General features: G+C 38.1%; 2 protein-coding genes across 4 annotated transcripts in view; both read right to left on the bottom strand.

Moving 5' to 3' along the window:
• Positions 1-24639, bottom strand: part of UVRAG (UV radiation resistance associated) — a 323717-nt gene that overhangs the window by 98413 nt on the left and 200665 nt on the right. The window lies entirely within an intron of this gene.
• LOC129554692 (choline/ethanolaminephosphotransferase 1) lies at positions 15127-20905 on the bottom strand. Its single transcript, XM_055423716.2, has one exon. The coding sequence runs from the start codon at positions 18304-18306 to the stop codon at positions 17056-17058; it is 1251 nt and encodes a 416-aa protein (XP_055279691.1). The 5' UTR covers positions 18307-20905; the 3' UTR covers positions 15127-17055.

Here is a 24639-nt window from a genome sequence, read left to right as displayed (position 1 = left end):
TTTCATTAACTGAGTATCTGTTATGCTGTAGGTACCGCACTTGGCACACATTATCCGTACAACACCTACAGGCAGTTACTGAGGTGCCCAAGGTCACATGGTCTTTCCTGACACCCAACTACAACCACAGATCTTACTCTCCTCGACCTCACGTCTCTGCCCCAAGCTGGAATCAGTTATTTCTCTCTCATGTAGAACCCTGCACACTCACCAACAAAGAACCTTCGACTCTGTATTGTAACTGCGGGTTTATTCCTCTGTATCTTCCACTAGAATGAAAACTGTGAGCCTAAGTCACCTTAATACTGCATCCCAGCTCTTAGAACATGCCTGGAACATTTTTACTTGTTTAATGTAGGCAGGAGCGAATGAATGGATGAAATGGTGGAAGCAGAATTACAACTGGTACCTGACTCCCAATCTTATAATTTTTTTCTTTTCTCAAATTTTTGGCCATGCTGTGTGACATGTGGGATCTTAGTTCCCTGACCAAGGATTGAACCTGTACCCGCTACATTGGAAGCATGGAGTCTTCACCTCTGGACTGCCAGGGACATCCTGACTCCTAATCTTAGACTTTAATTCTATACCATGGTCCCCACCAACACCCCTGCCTAATAATAATCCCATTTTGTAAATTTGTATTATTTTGTAAACTTCACTTAATCAAGATTTTTATAAAAATTTGTGGGATTTCTTCAACTTGCAAATCAGATGTTAATGAAACAAATTATTACCAAATATACAAACTGATTTGATAAGCTGGCACCATGAAAACAAGCAAATCTAGTTATTTCATATGAGAACATTCTGGGTTTAGTAAGTCAAAAAGGTAGATATGTTGACACCAAATACCACATATCTTATTACAGTCCAAAACGCAACTTCTAAAATCCTAGTAACAATATTACATACATTTATTATTTTGGAGACTTATATAAAACAAAGTAGACAAAAGGCTTGGAAATAAATCCACGAATTTTTGAAATATCCACTTGATTTCACTAAACTGATTTTTCAATAACTGTGTGCATAAATCTGTTAACTACGTAAGTTTAAATGTTAATTTAAGATGACTTATTAGAAAGCCTAAAAACTTCTTGCCTGCTTTCTAGATGTCAAAGCTCAAAATTACATACATAAGTTACCTAGTCAGTTTTCTAGAATGAATATGCTGTCTACAAATTCCATATACTCAGTATGTTTGAGAAAGACGTATCTCTTTTTTTTTTGCAATTATAAAATTGCAAAAGGAATCACCTCAACTCATCATCTTACCCAATTTCAACACACAAAAGGACAATTTAGAGGCCCCTAAAGTCATCCTGTTTAAGTATGGATTTCACAGGAGGAGGAAACTTGAAGGATCATTGATCTGGGAGCAACCAATGCTAACATTTAGGTTGTCATAATCAATCTGCTTTAATTATCAACAAGGTTTTCCCATTTCTGACCAATCATTTGGAGCTGACCTCTGACAAGTACTTACAAGTCATCGAAATCTCATTTTATTTTATAGCCTCATATTTGTTATTGGGCTAATCTTTACCTGTTCTACATCACACAACAGCTTAAATATTTGAATGGCCCAGCAATAAATTTCCATGGTCCCCCTGGGTCAGTCAGATGTTAGCTGTTAAGTAAAGCTAAAAGGATCTATGCTTCATAAATTTCCTTTAGGGTCTACATTTGCTCTTACAGGCTAGGCTTTCAAGCCCAAACATCTTTATAGCTTTGTGCAGTGATTTATTAACTCCTCCTTGTTTTTATCCAAAAAGATCAATCACATACGTATCAATAAGCTGGTATGCTGGTGACTGCTTTTTATTGTACATATAACCACTTGCCTTTAATACAAACTCGCGTCTAAAGCTTTTGTAAGCTCTTGCTGGATTTTAACAACCTTCACCTGTTTCTAATTTGGTACAAAACATATGGTTTAGCTCTGCTATTTCGTTCTAGGCCAGCCTTTCCTCTTATGGACCCAACAATATAAAAGAAAACAAATCCAGAGCACAAAAACTGAAATTTGGAGGATGTTATACACACACACACACACCACCCACACACACACTTACTTGCCCCATTACTTCTGAATAGCACTTCTGACAAATAACAGGAATGAATTATTTTACAGTTATGAAATTATTACATTTCTTTTGCAAATAATTAGATTTGTCCCACATTACGCTTGAGGTTTCTAAGAATTATGTTCAAACTGCAAAAATGGCTGTCTAGCCGGCAACAGGAGAAGGCAATGGCAAGCCACTCCAGTACTCTTGCCTAGAAAATCCCATGGATGGAGGAGCCTGGTAGGCTGCAGTCCGTGGGGTCGCTAAGGGTCGGACACGACTGAGCAACTTCACTTTTACTTTTCACTTTCACACATTGGAGAAGGAAATGGCAACCCACTCCAGTGTTCTTGCCTGGAGAATCCCAGGGACGGGGGAGCCTGGTGGGCTTCTGTCTATGGGGTCACACAGAGTCGGACACGACTGAAGTGACGCAGCAGCAGCAGCCGGCAACAGCCATATCTAGCTGCTTGTGTGGTTAGGGAAGAGAGTATCCTATCTTTTTATTAAGGAATCTACACCTGGCTAAGTGAAACCAAATTTCCCTTTTTCTCTCCTTATCCCTTTCTAAATGAGACCAAAAGTTTAAGAGGCAGGGTGCTGGCAGCTCTTTCAGAGAACCACCTCCTAACCCAGCATGGTAAAGTCAATACTAAAATTCAGCGTGTCTGGGTGATAGGGTATGGAGGAGTAAATCCTCAGGAAAAAATGACTAATAGAAATGTCCAGGAAAGGCAGAGAAGTCAACACAGCCTCCCACGGCTCTACCAGACTTTTCTATACAGTTACATTTGCAGTCCTGGTGGGACCTGACAACACTGGCCACAGGTGGCATTTAATCTCCCATTCATACTCCTCTCATCCTTTGAGGCCCATTGCAAATACTCAATCCACTGAAGCCTCCCCCGGGTCCCAGGTCAGAATGGATGGTGATTTAAGATATATCAGTATTTATCCTTCATTTGGAAGCATGTACTCAGTGTACAGCTTTGCTTTACAATCATGTATTTACATGTCTCTCTCTTGTACAATATATTACATAACAGGCACTGAGTAAATGCTTGTTGAACTGCATTAAATTGGTTTACAAATAAAACAGGTTTTGTATAAACAAAGCATACTTAAAAGTTTACATTTATTAAAATAATACATGTACAGGGTTTAAAATGTCAATTGCTCTACAAACCTGATGGCAAACATATTAGTTTATATGTTTATTAGGTAATACCTTACCTCTACCTCAACTCCTAAACCCAATGCTTTAAGCTGCTTTTAAAAACTTTACCCTACAAATATAACTAATGTCCTATATTCCTGTTTTATGATTCTCTGGCTTTAGAAACAATCTATTGACAACCTACTGAGGAAGACGAGAATTTCTCTCTTTTATACATTGCTTCCCCATCTCTTCCCAAAACATCTACACTTTTTAACATTCTCTCGACAGGGTCAACACCAGATTTTTTTTTGAATTCCCTGGTCTTCTGGCGGTTAAGACTTGGTATTTTCACTGCTGGGGCCCAGGTTCAGTCCCTTAGCTGGGAAACCAAGACCCCACAAGCCACGTGTGACCAAAAAACAAAAACACACATTTTGGGGTGAAATTAACATGCAATGTTATAATATTATAACTATGTAATTATTACTTTGAGTTGAGTCATACAATGAATAATACTTATATTTTCTTGCTTTTCAACTTGGTTCTTTCTTGGTTCAACCATCTAGTTTCTTCATTTATTGATGTAGTGTGTGTTTGTCACTCAGTTGTGTCAGACTCTGCGATCCCATGGACTATAGCCCACGAGGCTCCTCTGTCCATGGAATTTCTCAGGCAAGAATACTGGAGTAGGTTGCTATTCCCTTCTCTAGATGTTCCCAACCCAGGAATAGAAACCAGGTCTCCTGCATTGCAAGAAGATTTTTTACCATCTGAGCCACTAGGGAAGCTTTATTCATGTATCTCTAACTAATTCATACCCTGACTCCCTGAAAGCAATGAAAATTTTCTTAAAATGTAATTGACTAAATCGGACAATTTATACACTTCACTCTGTCCTCCTGCTCTGTAGGCCAGTTGAAGGGCTGACCTTCTGCAGTTTCCCTTCACCATCATTCTGAGATCCCTTTGCTTCTCTGCTGTTCTGGATCCCTTCTTTTCCTCGCATGATGTTTACCTTTCACTTGGTTTGTTCCCTTGTATTAGTAGAGCACATCTTTCAGGAGTTCCCTAGGAAAGGTGTGTAGGTCGATGTTTTTTAGGATCTCTATGTCTGAAATGACTTTTCTACCCCCTTATCTGATTGATACTTTAATAGATACAGGCATATCTTGTTTTTATTGTGTTTTGCTTTATCATGCTTCACAGATACTGCATTTTTTACAAATTGAAGGTTGTGGCAGCCCTGCATTAAGTCTACCAGCACCACTTCTTTTGGACAGCATTTGCTCACTTTCACGTCTCTGTGCCACATTTTAGTAATTTTTGCAGTATTTCAAACGTTTTCATTATTTTATTTATTATGGTGATCTGTGATCAGTGATCTTTGATGTTACTATTGCAAAAAGATTACCACTTGCTGAAGGCTCAGATGATGGTTAACAATTTTTAGCAGTGAAGTATTTTTTTTTAATTAAGGTATGTACATTGTCTTTTTAGACATAATGCTACTGTACATGATAGACTACAGTATAGTGTAGACCTAACTTTTATATGCACTAGGAAACCAAAAAATTCGCTTTACTGTGGCGCCCCAGAATCGAGCCTACCGTCTTGCTGAGGTATGTCATATGTAAGATGAACTAATAGAGATAATTTTCCCACAGTATTTTGAGGGCACTGTTCCCTCACTTTCAGTGTTGCCTTTGAGCAGTCAGAAATCACCATTCCCATTCTACCATATGTATCTGTCCCCCTCTGCAAGCCTTCAGAATCTTTACCTTACCTCTACCATTTCAAAATATTAGTATAATGTTGCTGGGCACTCACTGGGCTCCTACAGTCTGAAATAAAATCTTTCAATGACTGCAATTTTTCTTGTATTACTTCTTGGGATAATCGCCTATCCTCCTGTTTTCTCCTCCTTTCCTTTACCCACTGTTACATGAATGTCAGATCGAATTTTTAATCTCTCTCTTTTTTTGGTTGTTGTTGAGATTTCCTCAAGTTCACCTTCCAACTTTCTGTCCTGACTTTTTTATCCCATCATTTTCCTTTCTGAAGCTCTGTCTTCTAAGGAATGCTCATTTTCATATCATCTTGTTTTTGTTCTTGGTTTAAGTAATTTTCCTTGCCTCATAGAGCATATTAATAGCCTTTAAATTTTTTTTTTGCCTTTTATAAGAAGTCAACTTTATTGAGGTATAATTGATATGTAATATTATATTCGTCCAGTTGTACAGTGTTGCTGCTGCTGCTGCTGCTAAGTCACTTCAGTCGTGTCTGACTCTGTGTGACCCCATGGACAGCAGCCCACCAGGCTCCTCCCTCCAGGGGATTCTCCAGGCAAGAATACTGGAGTGGGCCGCCATTTCCTTCTCCATGTACAGTGTTAGGTACTTATATATTTTTCAGTTTTTTGTTGATCCTTGTTCTTTCTTCCCTCCACATTTCTTTGATTATTTTAGCTTCTGTATTTCATGTAAGAGCTCTCTCCAAATATCTAATGATCCTTGGCTGACCATTCATTTTAAAAGTGAGGCACTAAAAAAGTGACTGAAATTTGCCACAGGATTGGCCAAGTGGCAAGTTTTATTACTCTGGGGTGGTCAGCTAAGGCTTAACAGTTTCAATGCAACACACAAAACCGTAAGGAATTGTATTTACTCTTGTGAAGTGAAAGTTGCTCAGTTGTGTTCAACTCTTTGGAACCCTATGGACTATACAGTCCATGGAATTCTCCAGGACGGAATATAGGAGTGGGTAGCCTTTCCCTTTTCCAGGGGATCTTCCCAACCCAGGGATCAAATACAGGTATCCCACATTGCAGGCAGATTCTTTACCAGGTGAGACACAAGGGAAGTCCAAGAACACTGGAGTGGGTAGCCTATCCCTTCTCTAGCAAATCTTCCCAACTTAGGAATCGAACCAGGGTCTCCTGCATTGCAGGTGGGTTCTTTACCAACTGAGCTATGTAGACATTCACTTAATTTCTCTTCTTAGCCTGGCAACTCTGCCTTTATTTATGGTGGCTGTCCCTAAACCCAGGGTTAGTCTAGTTCATTCAATCTCTTCAGAATAAACTTCATATTTTCTGCAGATGCAGGGAGAGGTCATTGCATGAGAATGACATTATTATGGCACATCTCTTTCTTTTTTTTTTTAAACTTTTTATGTTGTACTGGAATATAGCCGATTACCAATGTTGTGATAGTTTCACGTGAACGGTGAAGGGACTCAGCCATTCATATACATGGATCCATTCTCCCCCAAACTCCCCTCTAATCCAGGCTGGGACACACTGACTTCTAATCCAGACTTGAGCTTTTTGGGATTTCTGCAGCAAGAATCACGGTTGCTTCCTAGCTTTACCACTTGCATGCTCTTAAATTCTCCAGTCGGCTGAGTAGGTGAGTTGCTGCTCCCCGCTTCCATTTTCTGGTTTTCACAAGTTTTTGTTGATATGTCCTTTCTCGTGAGGTTGCCTCTCATATTCTTTTTGTCACTATGGGTTTATGCCTTTTAAATTTTAATCCTTTTTTCTTTGTTTTTTTTAGTGTCACTTAGGGGAGAAAAGATAAACACATCTGTTCAGTTAGAAGTTTAAAGTTCATTGTTAACAGCTAAAATAGCTTTTATCTGTCATATTTTTGTGCTGTGCTTTACACATATAATCTAATTTTTAAAACAACCCTATGGCAGAGACGGGTGATCATTACCCAATACTCATTCTCTTTTTCTGTGGTTAGCAGAACCCCTAAAGGTTAGTAGTTCACTCAGAAGAAACACATTTCTCGGTCTCTTGTGGAGGCTGGAGAATGTGGAAGTCTTTAGATTTTCAGAGAAGGGAAGAGTGCCCTTTTCTTGCTGGCTGGATAATGACGGACACTCCAACAACCATTTTGTTTGATGAGGGCCATACCCTGGGGAGGGCAGAGCAGAGAGCTTGAAGGAGCCTGGGTTTTCTGAAGCATTTATGGAACTTCATTCCAACCCTGGATTACTGATTCCTGGATTTTTATGTGGAATAATAAAATTTTATACGCTTAAGTCATTGTTAATTTGAGGCTTCTGTTGCATACAGACAAACCCCAAACCGATATCATTTCCCCAAAATGAAGCTTGGAAAGTGATTTGTCCAAGGTTAGGGTGAGAAGGAGGAGAGCTAACTCAGGTCTTATGCCAAAGTCCATATTTTAACCACAGGCTGTCTTCAAAACTTTCTTCAAACTATTGTATCCTAGAACCAGATATACATATATGTCATAATTTGAGAACTGAATTTGATTACTATCCCATGAAAAAATAATATAAATTTACGAGCCAGAGTTCTGCTTACTCTTACACAAGAGGTAAGAATAACTTCTTTTCTGAATTTTACTTAACTAAATGATAGGAAGATATGCTTTTGAATCACGCAAAAACAGTTATGTGTTTTTCACCAAATGTGGATATAATGTTAGAGATGATCTATCTAATTGAAAAGGTAGACTTTAGCACAGACAGAAGGGAGGTTATTGCACAGAATAATGAAGATCCATACCAGTTATTAAGATGCTCTTCACAAATAATAAACACAGTGATTTCAAACATAAGCCCCACATTAAATGGTACAGTAGCTTACAGAAAGAAGAGTAAAAAGCCAGTAATGTATTTATTAAATGAATACAAACAAATCGGTTCTTAACTGCTTTGCTGAGAAATACTTCCCAGATACCCCTCAACTGATAATAATTATTTCCATGTCTTTGTTGATGATGCATATATAACTCATGTGGCACTCTTCTATTTTTAGATTTTAAATTGGAAAATAATGAGCAAATTACTATACACTCACTACCTATTTTTCTTTAATTTTTTGCCTTTTTCATTAAAATAAATGAAGTATTTACAGACAAAGTAAGCCTCCTTTGTTCCCTACCCCTACTCTCATTAGTTAGGACTCTTTCAACTTCAACTAACAGAAAATCCAAATTAACTGATTTAAATAAAAAGAATGGAGAGATTCAGTTCAGTTCAGTTGCTCAGTCGTGTCTAACTCTTTGGGACCCCATGAATTGCAGCATGCCAGGCTTCCCTGTCCATCACCAACTCCCGGAGTTTACCCAAACTCATGTCCATCGAGTCAGTGATGCCATCCAGCCATCTCATCCTCTGTCGTCCCCTTCTCCTCCTGCCCCCAATCCTTCCCAGCATCAGGATCTTTAGTTTCAACTAACTCAGGAATTTGATAACTTTATCCAAAACCCAGGATTTCCCATCCTTCCACTCTGCCACTATCTATATATATTACTAGCACCCCAAATCATATCTAGCTTAGTACATAAAACCATTCCCAGAAACACCTCAGAAAACCTGCCGTAACTATGACAGAGTTAATGCATGGAACCAAGCACTGGTGACAGAATGGAATTACTGTGATTGGTAAAAAGCCAGTTGTAATTTACTCCCTGGGGCTGAGGCCCAACTTCCATATAGCAAATGAACAGAAAAAGTAACCAAATGGAGCTCTGCTGATAAGTAGGGATCCAAGAATGGCTGTGGGCAGAAAAGCAGCTTCACCTGCCATGGCTTTTCTCACAAGCCACTAGCTTTATAAATTTGGTGAACATCTATATACATCACTTTTTATACTCGTAAAATACAAATGTTTAAATCAATAATGATAGACCATGTATATAATTCTGCAACTCACTTTTCCCCCTCAATATTTTTTTTATTATAAGGGGAATAATAACAGCATTAATCTCATATTGCTGTTGTGACAATAAATATATAATTATATAGGTAAATCTTTCAACAGTATCTGAAACACAGTAAGAGCAACTCTAATTTTCTGAGTGATTACTATTGTTGCTATTAATCTTTGTATTCCTAGAATACAGAATCTATTCATATCTACTGTAGGTTTTTACTGTGTGCATTTAGCTAAATAGGAACTATTTCCCAGAATACCATCACCCATGTGGATCCAGGCTAGAGCTGAACAACAACTGGTATGAGATTTGGAAGACAGAAATGAAACAGCAGCCATCAAGCTCTGAAGCAAACGGCGGTTAGCCCCAGTCAGAGACAGACGCCTGTGGACCCGTCTGGTCTTTGTGCTCCCGTTCTGCATTGAGCTCTTGCTCCCAACTGCTGGTGCTGCTGACAGACAGTGACCCCAGGCCCACTAACAGATGCAGTTGGAACAGTCTTCCATAGATGTCTCCTCACCTGCTCTCCTTTGGGCTTCCACTCAGCAGCCGGTTAGACCTTGCTTCCCATTTTCTGGCCTGAGCTGTCCACCTGCACCAAGCTTCTGTAGAACTGGTTAGTGACTTTCCCTAATCTTCCAACTCCCCCTTTTGGACTCTACTCCAGCTTTTCCTACAATTTTATAATATCTTACTTCTATAATAAATCCCTTATACCATAATATTCATAGTGATTCTGCTTACCTGACTGAAATCTGAGGAATTAATATCCTTTCGTAATCCTTTGATTGAACTGTTTAACTACTGAAGCAAAAGCTTCTTATATTGTCTGTGTCCCATCCTTCCTTCTTTTCGTCCTTTCTTTTGCTACTTATATGCTAAAGTTTTCACTCACTAACTTATAAAAGGAATTTTTTTTGATTGCATCTTGGTAGGAAGAAGGGATCTCCAATGATTTTCTGGACAAAAAATCAAAGTTTCCAAAAAGTACTTGAATATCCTATTTATTTTTAGCCAAATTAGTTTCCGATATATTTTCACATAAATCAGAGTAGCAAACGACCTAGTTAAACCAACTACATATATACATGTACATTCATTTACTTATATCTTTCATGTCCTTCATTATCATTTTTATAATGCTTTACATTTTTCATTGATAAAGGTCTTTCACATTTTTATTAAATATATCACAAGGTACTCATATGGTACTCACTTTCTATTCGGTTATTACTGGTATATAAAATCTTATTAATTTTCATGTTGATCCAACAAATGTGCTAATTTTCTAATAGTCTACAGATTCCCTCACATTTTTTATATTATAATATACATATCGGTAAAATTTTATCCATTTAAAATATTTATACCTCATCTATTTTCTCTATTAATTACATAGACCAGGACGTCAAGTATAACATTTTATCTAAAGATAATAACTAGCAACCTAATCTGCTTTTTGACTTTCATGGAAATAGTTTCATTATTTAACCTAATAGTTGATATAGGTTTGATAACTATTCTTTATCATTTTAAGGAAATTCTGTTTTTTTCTACTTTTACAACAACTGATATTACTCTTTGCAATCATTTGAGGCTTTACTAAATGCCACATGTATTTTTCATATATTGGCTTATTTAATCCAGTAAGACTCCTAACCAGGTGGGTACTATTATTATATCCATTTTACAGACAATAAGGCATTGGGAGACAAATAGTCTGTCCAAGGTCACATAGTGTAGTGGTTTCCTATTATTGTTTTAAAGAAATATAAAACATTTATCAGATTAAAACAATACATATCATAAATCTTAAAAGTTTTCATTACAAGGGAAAAATCATAATTTGATGGATGGTAACTAGCCTTATTATAATGATGAATTCTCAGCATATACAAATATTGAGTCATTATATTATAAAGCTGAAACTAATACAGTGTTATAGGTCAATCACACCTTAATTTTTAAAAAAACTACTCATTTATTAGCTCATATGTTCTGTAGGTCAAAAGTCCATGCAAAGCATAGCTGACTTTTCTGCCCAACATCTAACAAGTACAAACTCAAGACACTGGCCAGGCTGTACTCTCATGTATAGCTCAGCATCATTCTCCACGCTCACTCAGCTTGTTAGCAGAATTTAGTTCCTGTGGTTGTGGGGTTGAGCAAGTTCCTTGTGAGCCAGCAGCCGGACTTCACTCTCAGCTCTTAGAGGCTGCCTCATGTCTTAGTCACATGGCCTGCTCCATTAGCAGTTGACAACATAGCAGTCTGCATGTCTGCAGGTTAGCAAAGAGTATCTGCCACTACTTCTTGGCTCTTTTTTTTGGGGGGGGGCACATGATTAGGTCTGGCCCACCAGATTATCTCCTTTAATACTAACTTAAAATTCAAATGATTAGTGGCCTTCATCATGGGAGTGAAATTCCATTATATTCATTCCATTCATTCACTCCATTATGTAAGTCCTGTCATACCCAAGGAGAAGGAACTGCACAGGAATACCTCCTGTATATCAGGAGAGTGGGAACTGGAGTGCTGTTTTCAGTTTTGCCAACCGGACACAATAAATAAGAGTCTGGATTCAAACTGATGCTATGTGGTTCCACAGTTTATGCTCCTAATCAAAACCTATTACCGTCTTTCTAAATAAGTGTTGAATTTTATTGAATGCTTTTCCTGCATTTATTAAAACAACTATATGATATTTCTATTAATGAGTAAATTATGTAGAAGACTTCAAGGTTGAACCATGGACTCTTCTGAAATGCTAGATTCAGCTTGCATACCTTTTAATTTGTATTTTTGTATTTATGTCCATAAATTGATTTGTCTATTAGTTTATTTTTCATATTGTCCTGATCAGGTTGTTTATTAAATTCCTTCAAGGCAAAAGTTTGCTTACAATACCTGTTTAGGTTATTGCCTTCACTTAGTTTTTGACTTAAGTATTCCTTATTTTATTGTTAACTAATAGATATATATTACAGTAATCCAGGCATATGCCCCAACCAGTAATGCTGAAGAAGCTGAAGTTAATTGGTTCTATGAAGACCTACAAGACCTTTTAGAACTAACACCCAAAAAAGATGTCCTTTTCATTATAGGGGACTGGAATGCAAAAGTAGGAAGTCAAGAAACACCTGGAGTAACTGGCAAATTTGGCCTTGGAGCACGGAATGAAGCAGGGCAAAGGCTAATAGAGTTTTGTCAAGAGAATGCACTGGTCATAGCAAACACCCTCTTCCAACAACACAAGAGAAGACTCTACACATGGACATCACCAGATGGTCAACACCAAAATCAGATTGATTATATTCTTTGCAACCAAAGATGGAGAAGCTGTATACAGTTAGCGAAAACAAGACCAGGAGCTGACTGTGGCTCAGATCATGAACTCCTTATTGCGAAATTCAGACTTAAATTGAAGAAAGTAGGGAAAACCGCTAGACCATTCAGATATGACCTAAATCAAATCCCTTATGATTATACAGAGGAAGTGAGAAATAGATTTAAGGGACTAGATCTGATTGATAGAGTGCCTGATGAACTCTGGACGGAGGTTTGTGACATTGTACAGGAGACAGGGACCAAGACCATCCCCATGGAAAAGAAATGCAAAAAAGCGAAATGGCTGTCTGAGGAGGCCTTACAAATAGCTGTGAAAAGACGAGAGGCGAAAAGCAAAGGAGAAAAGGAAAGATATAAGCATCTGAATGCAGAGTTCCAAAGAATAGCAAGGAGAGATAAGAAAGACTTCCTCAGTGATCAATGCAAAGAAATAGAGAAAAACAACAGAATAGGAAAAACAAGAGACCTCTTCAAGAAAATTAGAGATTCCAAGGGAACATTTCATGCAAAGATGGGCTCGATAAAGGACAGAAATGGTATGGACCTAACAGAAGCAGAAGATATTAGGAAGAGGTGGCAGGAATACACAGAAGAACTGTACAAAAAAGATCTTCACGACCAAGATAGTCACGATAACGTGATCACTGACCTAGAGCCAGACATCTTGGAATGTGAAGTCAAGTGGGCCTTAGAAAGCATCACTACTAACAAAGCTAGTGGAGGTTATGGAATTCCAGTTGAGCTATTTCAAGTCTTGAAAGATGATGCTGTGAAAGTGCTGCACTCAATATGCCAACAGATTTGGAAAACTCAGCAGTGGCCACAGGACTGGAAGAGGTCAGTCTTCATTCCAATCCCAAAGAAAGGCAATGCCAAAGAATGCTCAAACTACCGCACAATTGCACTCATCTCACACGCTAGTAAAGTCATGCTCAAGATTCTCCAAGCCAGGCTTCAGCAGTATGTAAACCGTTAACTCCCAGATGTTCAAGCAGGTTTTAGAAAAGGCAGAGGCACCAGAGATCAAATTGCCAACATCCGCTGGATCATGGAGAAAGCAAGAGAGTTTCAGAAAAACATCTATTTCTGCTTCATTGACTATGCCAAAGCCTTTGACTGTGTCGATCACAATAAACTGTGGAACATTCTGAAAGAGATGGGAATCCCAGACCACCTGACCTGCATCTTGAGAAACCTGTATGCAGGTCAGGAAGCAATAGTTAGAACTGTACATGGAACAACAGACTGGTTCCAAATAGGAAAAGGTGTACGTCAAGGTTGTATATTGTCACCTTGCTTATTTAACTTATATGCAGAGTACATCATGAGGAACGCTGGGCTGGAATAAGCACAAGCTGGAATCAAGATTGCTGGGAGAAATATCAATAACCTCAGATATGCAGATGACACTACCCTTATGGCAGAAAGTGAAGAGGAACTCAAAAGCCTCTTGATGAAAGTGAAAGAGGAGAGTGAAAAGGTTGGCTTGAAGCTCAACATTCAGAAAACAAAGATCATGGCATCTGGTCCCAATACTTCATGGGAAATAGATGGGAAAACAGTGGAAACAGTGTCAGACTTTATTTTTTGGGGCTCCAAAATCACTGCAGATGCTGATTGCAGCCATGAAATTAAAAGACGCTTGCTCCTTGGAAGGAAAGTTATGACCAACCTTGATAGTATATTAAAAAGCAGAGACATTACTTTGCCAACCAAGGTCCGTCTAGTCAAGGCAATGGTTTTTCCCGTGGTCATGTATGGATGTGAGAGTTGGACTGTGAAGAAAGCTGATCGCCGAAGAATTGATGCTTTTGAACTGTGGTGTTGGAGAAGACTCTTGAGAGCCCCTTGGACTGCAAGGAGATCCAACCAGTCCATTCTAAAGGAGATCAATCCTGTTTGGAAGGACTGATGCTGAAGCTGAAACTGCAATACTTTGGCCACCTCATGTGACGAGTTGACTCACTGGAAAAGACTCTGATGCTGGGAAAGGTTGGGGGCGGGAGGAGAAGGGGACGACAGAGAATGAGATGGCTGGATGGCATCACCGACTCTGTGGACATGAGTTTGAGTGTACTCCGGGAGTTGGTGATGGACAGGGAGGCCTGGCGTGCTGTGATTCATGGGGTCGCGGAGAGTCAGACACGACTGAGCGACTGAACTGAACTGAACTGAATAGATACATTTAAGACTCTTTTTTTAATACTACATTTTCAGTGTTGGTACAGATATCTAGTTGCTCATGTCTGACTCTTTGTACCCATGAACTTCAGCCCGACAGGTTCCTCTACCCATGGAATTCTCCAGGCAAGAAGACTGGAGTGGGTAGCCATTCCCTTCTCCAGAAGATCTTTCAACCCGGGACTGAACCCAGGTCTCCTACATTGCAGGCAGATTCTTTACTGTCTGAGCCACCAGGGAAGCCAAAAAACAAAAAAAAAATGATTGCTACGTGTGTGAATTGCTCAGTCATGGCCGACACTTTTGCAACTCCATGGACCATTTAGCCCACCAGGCCTCTCTGTCCATGGAATTTTCCAGGCAAAAACATTGGAGTGGGTTGACATTTCCTACTCCAAGGGATATTCCTGACCCAGGGATGGAACCCATGTCTCCTGAGTCTCCTGAATTGGCAGGCCGATTCTTTAGCTCATTTCACAAGCTAGCAAGGTAATGCTCAAAATTCTTCAAGCTAGACTTCAACTGTACATGAACCAAGAACTTCCAGATGTACAAGCTGGATTTAAAAAAGGCAGAGGAACCAGAGATCAAATTGTCAACATCCACTGGATCATCAAAAAAGCAAGAGAGTTCCAGAAAAGCATCTACTTCTGCTTTATTGACTATGCCAAAGCCTTTGACTGTGTGGATCACAACAAACTGGAAAATTCAAGAGATGGGAATACCAGACCACCTGACCTGCCTCTTGAGAAATCTGTATGCAGGCCAGGAAGAAACAGAACTGGACATGAACAACAGCCTGGTTCCAAATAGGGAAAGGACTACATCAAGGCTATATATTGTCACCCAGCTTATTTAACTTATATGCAGAGTATATCACGCAAAAAGCCAGGCTGGATGAATCACAAGCTGGAGTCAAGACTGCCAGAAGGAATATCAACAACCTCAGATTTGCAGGTGATACCACTTAATGGCAGAAAGCAAAGAGGAACTAAAAAGCCTCTTGATGAGGGTGAAAGAGGAGCGTGAAAAAGCTGGCTTAAAACTCAACATTCAAAAAACTAAGATTTTGGCATCTAGTCCCATCACTTCATGGCAAACAGATGGGGAAACAGTGACGGATTTTATTTTCTTGGGCTCCAAAATCACTCTGGATGGTAACTGTAGCCATGAAAGTAAAAGAGGCTTGCTTTTAAAAAGCTGTGACCAACCTAGACAGCATATTAAAAAGCAGAGACATCACTCTGCTAATCAAGGTCCATATAGTCAAAGCTATGGTTTTCCAGCAGTCATGTATGGATGTGAGAGTTGGACCATGGCGAAGCAGAGTGTTGAAGAATTGATGCTTTTGAACTGTGTGTGGTTCTGGAGAAGACTCTTGAGAGTCCCTTGGACATTAAGGAGATCAAACCAATCAGAAAAGGAAATCAACCTTGGATATTAACTGGAATGAACTAATGCTGAAGCAGAAGCTCCAATGCTTTGGCCACCTGATGCAAAGAGCTGATTCACTGGAAAAGACCATGATGCTGAGAAAGATTGAGGGCAAGAGGAGAAGGGAGCAACAGAGGATAAGATGGTTAGATGGCATCACTGACTCAACGGACATGAATTTGAGCAAACTCCAGGAGATAGTGAAGAATAGGGAATCCTGGCATGTTGCAGTTCATGGGGTCACAAAGAGTCCAACACAACTTAGTGACTGAACAACAACAACCAGTTATCTATTCTATGATGCTCTGGAAACAGGTCCTATTCAGTTTTCCATCTCTTTTTAAATCAATTTTGTTATATTTCTAAAAATTTCCATTCGTATTAAAAGTTGTCCATAGTATGTAATGATTTTTCAATCTCTACTGTATCTACAAGTGTCTCCTTTTTTGTTGTCGTAATTTTCTGTTTTTTTTTAACTCAGCCACTTTTATTTTTTTTTTTTTTTTGGCTTTCAGATCATATGTTTATTTAAAAAAATAAAATGGATCGACAAAGTTACCACATTATTATGCATGCTAACAGGATTTCCCAAGCCCATGAGATACCATATCTTGAGCAATAAAAAAATGACTTCCTCAACAATGTAAAGATAGGAAACTTTTCAATCCAAATTCAAAATCTTTATCAAGTTCCACCTCATAAGCTAGTAGGATATATCTGTGCCACAAGCTGAGCTCCTTAGTAAAGAAAGCTTGAGAAGATACTAAACAAGGATGTGGCTAAAAAGATGATGATTTGTTAAAATTATAAAGCAACCAATTTTGGCCTGCAAATATTCTACATTAGAAATCTCCACCACTGGGGATCTGTTCCCCATGATGATTTTACTCTGAATCCACGATAATTACAAACACATGGTATTTTTTTTCTTGCATGCTTTCTTGGGCCAACCCTGCATGACAACACGTACATTTACAGGATGGAACTTGAAATTCCCATTCTCACACAGGGATAGTTAAGGAGTGTTATCAATAACAAAGAATAAAAGTTATACAACATTGATTATTATAAATTATTCCTGTTCTTAACCGCCCCATTCTCCTTAATATGTGTGGATTCTTTCCTGAAAAAAACATGAGCTTCCTATGTAACATCAGTTACGTCATTAATGATGATTAGAATGCGCTGTGGAGACCTTGATTCTGAAGACATGTATATGCAGGTGAGATGCAATCTGATTGCAAACACTGACACAGTAGCGAATCAAATCAAAGAAAGAGAAGACCAGGGCTATCCAAAGTACAATATATTCATCGATAAAGCTGTTAAAATACTGGTCCAGAAACAAAAGTGCTGGACCTATGAATGCTGTGTCATGCAAATGCATCTCACTTTTAGTCATGTGTGCCACCACAAGCTTATTGGTGATTTTGGCAGATACAAAACCAAATGTCAATATATAAAGACAGGGATGCTTTTCGAAAAGTTGAACTGCTGATTTCTTGTAGATCATTGCAGCTAATGTAATTACTGATCCAATATGGAGGAAAGGAGAAAGGACACTTGTTCCTGCTATCGTTGATCCATTTTTTCCAACACCACCTGTGAAGATTACACGGAAGTAATTTGTACAGGAAAATATGGTCCCTGCTACAGTACAAAGTGCAGGAAAAATTTTCATTTGAATATTCAGCACTGGAATCATAGATTGCCAAAAAGGTGGTCCTCCAATCACTGCCAGCAAATGCATGATTATTATGAAGATTTGCACTTCAGTCACATCAATTATTCCAAATCGCAATGTTCCAGAAACATATGTTTGCCAGTGTGCACAATAGAACATGAATGTCCCAGCAAAACAACAAAAAAACATCCAGTCAGGGTTTGTCCCCAGCTGCACTGCAATACAAGTTCCAAGAACCACAAAAACTGTCGATAGTGAATCACACCCATGATCAAAAAGTTCTCCCAAAGGAGAACTACTATTAGTTCTTCTTGCCTGTTTCCCATCAATAGCATCCAAAGACTGGTAAATGAAAAGGCCGCACGCACAAGCAATATATGCCCACAGAGGTGCCTGCTCTGTAGCTGTAGGGCAGTAGAAGACTAATAAAACAGTTGTACAGATGTTTATTGACAATCCAATGATCGTGATGAGATTTGGAGCAATCCAGGAGGGAACTCTTCCAACGAGCCACTCCCAATACCCCTGCATCAAAGGCTCAAGCAAGGACCGTCCAGCACTCTGATACCTGTGTTCTTCTAGCCGCTTAAGTTGATGTCTTGACAATGGTGGTGTAGGTAACTGGAACAACTTATTTAATACACACCCAGGAGTACTCATATGCCCGAAGCCCAAAGGGGACTCCGGGTGAGAATCTCCACATCGTTTCCTTGTTGATCGATGCCCACTCATGGATTTTGGCTTTCTTTTATTTGAGGAGAATGCTTTATCTTGTTTTATAGCTTTTGGTGGATGGTCTTTCCCACGGCCCGCAAAAGCACACCGCTAGAATTAAGACCTGCGACTCCAGCCGACTGGGTGACTCTCCAGCCACTTTTAAATAATACTTCTTCACTGCCCTTCCCTCTAATCTCTATTCCTAGGATTCCTATTAGATCCATGTTGACACTTCTCTATTAACCCCTATGTTCTATAATTTGTTTCATATATCTTTTTAAAAAATCTCTTTGGACTGCATAATGGGTGATGTTTTCATTTCTATTTTACTGTTCACAAAGTTTCTCCTTAAGTGTATCTAGTCTACTATTTATGAAAGTTTTAAAAAATTTTTTCTATGTTTTACGAGTCACAGCTACCTTTTTCTGTTTCATAGACTCTCAGTCTTCTTCTTTATGGATGCTATTTCCTCCTTTGTTTTTGGAAATTCTGAAATTTTTAGAAGTCCTTTTTTCAATCTTATTATTTCCTTAGACATATGTTCTCCTATTTTTTGACTTTTCTTCCTTTGTATATCCATGGATTACCCACTTTGGATTTCCTACCCTCAGGATATTTTATAAGATTAAAGTAGCAAAAGAGATGACTGAAAGAGCTATAAACAATTTTTTTTGAACACTGGAGTGGGTTGCCATTTCCTTTTTCAACGCATGAAAGTGAAAAGTGAAAGTGAAGTCGCTCTGTCATGTCCAACTCTTAGCGACCCCATGGACTGCAGCCTACCAGGCTCCTCCATCCACGGGATTTCCCAGGCAAGAGTACTGGAGTGGGTTGCCATTTCCTTCTCCACATAAACAATTGAACCTTCAGTAAGTGTATGATTCTCAGATGAAGATAGAGATTGGGCAATCTTCAAGTGCATCTGTACTCACAATGATTTTTAGTGTCTTCCAGGAGTTCAAGTGTTTGAAACATAATAGAGAAAAGAGGAATCTTCCTCAAAAGACATCTGGTGAACATGATGATTATCTGAGTTTAGGAATGGATATTTTTCTAGGATTATCTGATGTTGCTCTGTGTATACACATGTACACTCATGAGTGAAACGACAATGAATCATTGATAATTTAATATGTATAGCTTTTACTTCATTGGCTAGTTTTGAGTGAGTAAACACTACCATTGTTCCTCTGAATTAATCCTGTCAAACAAACAGGTCCTGATGTCAGTGTACTTTTACAGAGAGGGAATACTGGGTCATTTAAGCATAATTATGTTACTTTCAGAAAGTCAAAAAACTAAAATAGATATTCTCAGCTAGTGATTCGTAAGTTGTTCCTAAAACTTTAAAAAGTACTGTCTAGTTAATAATCGGGCCTTTACTCTTAGTGACAAAATGACTGTTGAAATTAATTTCGTCACAAACCACCCATCAACCAGCCATATCTTTCTCTGTTCAAAATCAGATTTTTTTCTTTTTTTGCTCTCCGAGGGATGAATCTTGCAATGTGGCCCTAAGACAAGGGCATACCAGGTGAAGAAAGGAGTGTTACTGAATAAAAGGACCAACACAAACTAGATAATAAGCTGAGATAACACACTCTCTTAGTCCATAAAACCAACTAGCCCTTACAGAACTGATTTTAAACTAAACATTTATTTTAAAAAGAAAAATAAAGATGGTTTTAACTCTTGATGTTGCTTATTACTATAATTCAAATACCTGGAAAAATGTCTGTTGGGCAGGATACACTTACTAATCATTTGAAGAATGAGTGAACAGGTGAGCAGGTATTCTGATACTATGAACTTTCTGAATTAGTATTTAAAAAAATTTGTTGGAGTATAGTTGATTTACAATGTTAAGTTTCAGCTGTATAGCAAAGTCAATCAGTTATACCTATACATATTTCCACTCTTTATACATTCTTTTCTCATATAGACCATTAAGAGTACTAACTAGAATTCCCTGTGCTATACAGTAGGCTCTTATCCATTACCTATTTTACATATAATAGTGTGCATATGTCAGTCCCAATCTTCCAATATATCTCTCTCTCATCCCCTGGTAACCATAAGTTTGTTTTCTACATCTGTAACTCCATTTCCGTTTTTTGGATAAGTTCATTTGGACCCCCTTTTTTATAATTCCATATATAAATGTTATCATATTTGTCTTCCTCTGACTTACTTCACTCAGTAGGACAATCTCTAGATTCAACCATATTGAATTTGATAACACAGATACTATTCCAAATTGCATATTAAAAAGACAGATAGGCTCCCCTGAATGATACAACATGAGAAGGGAAACTTCTCCAATTAAATGTGACAACCTGTATCCCCTTAGGACAGAATACTGCTTAGCATTTCTCCTAGAAATCTCTGAAGGAAAAGTATATACTATTTACCAAACTCCTCTTTAACCAACTTATGAATCTCTCATTCTGTGATTTATGCAGAGATCACAAATCATATAGGAGCCATAAAAATAATAAAAGAAATTCCTGACTCTCTCACACTGAACACTATTTAGCAAATTCAGTATTAGGAGGTGAATTCTAAAAAGTTTTTCCTCTAGTAACCATAAAGTCAGAAATGACAAAATTATGCTACTGCACACTCAAAAATAAATATCCCCTCTATGGGATATATCTTACTGTTGTAAGTTGTCACAATAAATTCAGTAGTCATCTACAACATTATAAAAAGATTTAGTATAGCTGACAATCAAACTCCAAGAGACTTGGCACTTCTCAGTAGGTTACCAACCTTATATTTATACAAATTAACTGAAATGCTCCTGTTGCTTACTGGTGTTTAGTTAATTTCTATAACAGTAAATTTCTATAACTAACTACAGTTAACACTTCTATATTTTTCATCACTAGACTCTCCACAAAATGAACCTGGGAGTCATCATTTATATTAATGGGAGTTACTAACAAGTAGTATGGGAAGAATTAATTCTTTTGTTAAGTTTTAAAAAGGTTTCCAATAATATAAATCAGTAGCACTCAAAATCTGAGGCATGATTATCATCACTATTTGCTCAAAAGGAAATACAGAGAATTACTAGTATAAATGAATATGAATATGAATCAAGAACTAATGCATGAAATGATATGAATTAAAAAAAACCACTGTATCAACTCTGTGTAAGTAATGAGGAAGGAGAAGCTGTATACAAAGCAACACATATTCTAATCTTAAAGAAAGTAGCTTTAAGAAAAAAAGAAAATACTGTTTCACTGTAACAGAGACCCTGAGAGGAATAGTACAAAAGGATAGAGGCACTTAAAAAAAATTAAATACTAGCTATATAATTATGAATAACTCCAGTACAGAATAACTGAAGTAACCAAGAAATAGTTCGCTTCATTATCTATATAGTATAGACACAATAAATATTAGTAGACTACATATATGCAAAAGCTACTCAAGAATCTAATATTTAAGCAGGAGTGAGGCTGTCAGGTTGAGAAAGGTTTTTGCAGATTTAATTCTATTATCAAACTGCCCTCTGAAATATATAAACTAATTGAAACTCTCACAATGGATGAAAGTTCCTTTTCTTCTATGTGCTCACCAAATTAGGTACTAAACAGACATTCTCTTTTTTGGCCAGGTTGATTGATGTGAAATGGTTCTCTTGTGGAGTTAATTTGCATTTTCCTGATCACTAGTGAGACTGAGGAATTTTTTCTTATGTAATTAGAAATTTAGGTTGTGTTCTTCTGTAACAGTTTCCTAATATACTATGTCCATATTACTATGCGGTTGACTCTCCTTTCCATATTAATATATAAAGGTTTTTCTTATGTATCTTGAATACTGATCCTTGGTTAAATCTTTGTGACATAAATCTCTTCTCCTGATAAGTGGCTTATCTTTCCATTTTGTCTTCTTTTGTTCTCAGTTCAGTTCAGTTGCTCAGTTGTGTCCGACTCTTTGCAACCCCATGAATCAAAGCACGCCAGGCCTCCCTGTCCATCACCAACTCCTGGAGTTCACTCAAACTCTGTTATAGGTAAGTTTAAAAAATGAAATCAAATATACGAATCATTTCCCATATTAAGGTCTGTATGTTTCTGTGATTTATAAAGAGATCTTTTCTGAATCAGAAGGCATGGACTTTTCAAATTTCTCATTTCCACTTATTATTATCACTCAATATATAAATATTTACTGAGTGACTATTATTTGCAATGGTAATTTTATATAAATTCCCTCTTTAGTTCTTCACATTTCCCTAAAGCCATTATCTTCATTTTCAGATGAGTACACTGAGACTAGTGAAAGCGAAAGCCACTCAGTCGTGTCCGACTCTTTGCCACCCCAAGGACTATACAGTCCATGGAATTCTCCAGGCCAGAATACTGCAATGGGTAGCCTTGCATTTCTCCAGGGGATCTTCCCAACCCAGGGATCGAACCCAGGTCTCCTGAATTGCAGGTGGATTCTTTACCAGTTGAGCCACAAGGGAAGCCCACACTGAGACTAGTGAGGTGAAATAAACTGGTTCAAGATACATCTGACACCAAAGTTCTTTCAGAAAAGTGAAACTGGAAAGCCACGGTTTCTCCTTTCTTAAGTTTAGAATACTTTTATTATTTACGTGCAGTATAGTTTATACCTGTTAAAGAATTATATATGGAAGTGAATAAATGTTTAAGTCAAAGTAGTCACATATTTATTATAACCACTCTGTGATCCAGAACACTTTATATATTACTATGCTTTGAATAAATGGATATATGTATATTGATATTTAAACACTCAAACATAATCATCTTCGAAAGTAATTTTCATTTTTATGTCCACTAAGGATTGAATTATTAATTGACGTTTCTTTTATTTATGCTTAAGAGAAAACTGCTGAGCAATGTACAGTGAAGTCATTCACCAGGCTGAGTGAGAAACTAGATGCTTTGATCAATGGAAAGGTGCAATACCTATTTTGTGCTGGGTATGTGTGTTTCCACTGTTATCTATTCTGCTTGGGCAGCTTCTAAGTCTTTTCCACACTCAGCAGCTCAGACATTTAGGGCCACCACCTAAAACACACCTTTGCTGACTACTCAATTCAACCCCATGCATTTCTAACACGAGCCTTAGAATGCTGAGGATAACTGTCTACTGACTTGCTCTCCATCCCTGATAACACTTTGACAGCTGAGTAATTTTACCTAATGCCAGCATCTTGTACAGTGACAAATATGTACTAGGCCTCAACATACAGTTTGACTTCAGTGATGTCACCTTTTGTAATTTATCTCTTGTGATTTAACTGTATGTGAATTAACTTTCATATAAATTTTTCAAAGAATTAGAGAAGAAAAACACTCTGAAAATCAATTGATCATTTAATCCGATTCAGAGGTTACATTTGGTGATCTTGTAACTAAATTATTGTAGGGAGAGGTATAAAACATGGCAGTGAACAGAACTATGTGGTTCAAAGAATGATATAACTTCGTTGTACAATGTACTATTGTCCAGGACATAAATGTCACCCCTAGAAAACTGTCCACAGAACTATTATCATAAGATGCTTTGGGAAGTCAAAACAGTTCATATCTACCTAAAAATAATTTTCCTACTCCTTCTATCCATTTTTTTCTTCAGAAAACCTAAAGATTCCACAAATCATTTAATCCAAACTTTCTGACTTGATATAATTACCCTCACATCCCTTGTTGTTTGCTTACCAAAAATCAAACATAAGAATTAAAGGAGGACTTCCCTGGTGGTCTGGTGGCTGGGAATCTGCCTGCCAATGCAGGGGACATGGGTTCAATCCCTGTTCTGGGAAGATTCCACATGTCAGGGGGTAATGAAGCCCATGTGCCACAAATACTCAGCCCACATGTGGCAACTACTGAAGCCCGCACGCATAGAGCCCATGCTCTGCAGCAAGAAAAGCCACCGCAATCAGAAGCCCATGCACCACAACCAAACAGTAGACTCTGCCGTCGCAGCTAGAGAAAGCTATGCGCAGCAACTAAGACCCAGCACAGTCAAAAAAAAAAAGAATTAAAGGAAAGAAAGAGCTACTTGCAATGCAGTCTCTTTTGAAAGTCACTCAGTCATGTTCCACTCTTTGTGACCCCATGGACTATTCAGTCCATGAAATTCTCCAGGCCAGAAAACTGGAGTGGGTAGCCATTCACTTCTCCAGGGGATCCTCCCAACCCAGGGAATGAACCCAGGTCTCCTGCACTGCAGGCAGATTCTTTACCAGCTGAGCCACCAGGGAAGCCCCAGTGTACTATCAATAAAGTTTTATTTATTAGAGTAAATGATTAATTCATATCAGAACTCAAAGCATGTATGCTGTCATATGAT

The sequence above is a fragment of the Moschus berezovskii genome, chromosome 14, assembly GCF_049115385.1.
Source record: "Moschus berezovskii isolate FMDL1 chromosome 14, NW_MosBer_1.0, whole genome shotgun sequence".
Lineage (NCBI taxonomy): Eukaryota > Metazoa > Chordata > Mammalia > Artiodactyla > Moschidae > Moschus > Moschus berezovskii.
This window is presented reverse-complemented; position numbering and strand designations above follow the sequence as displayed.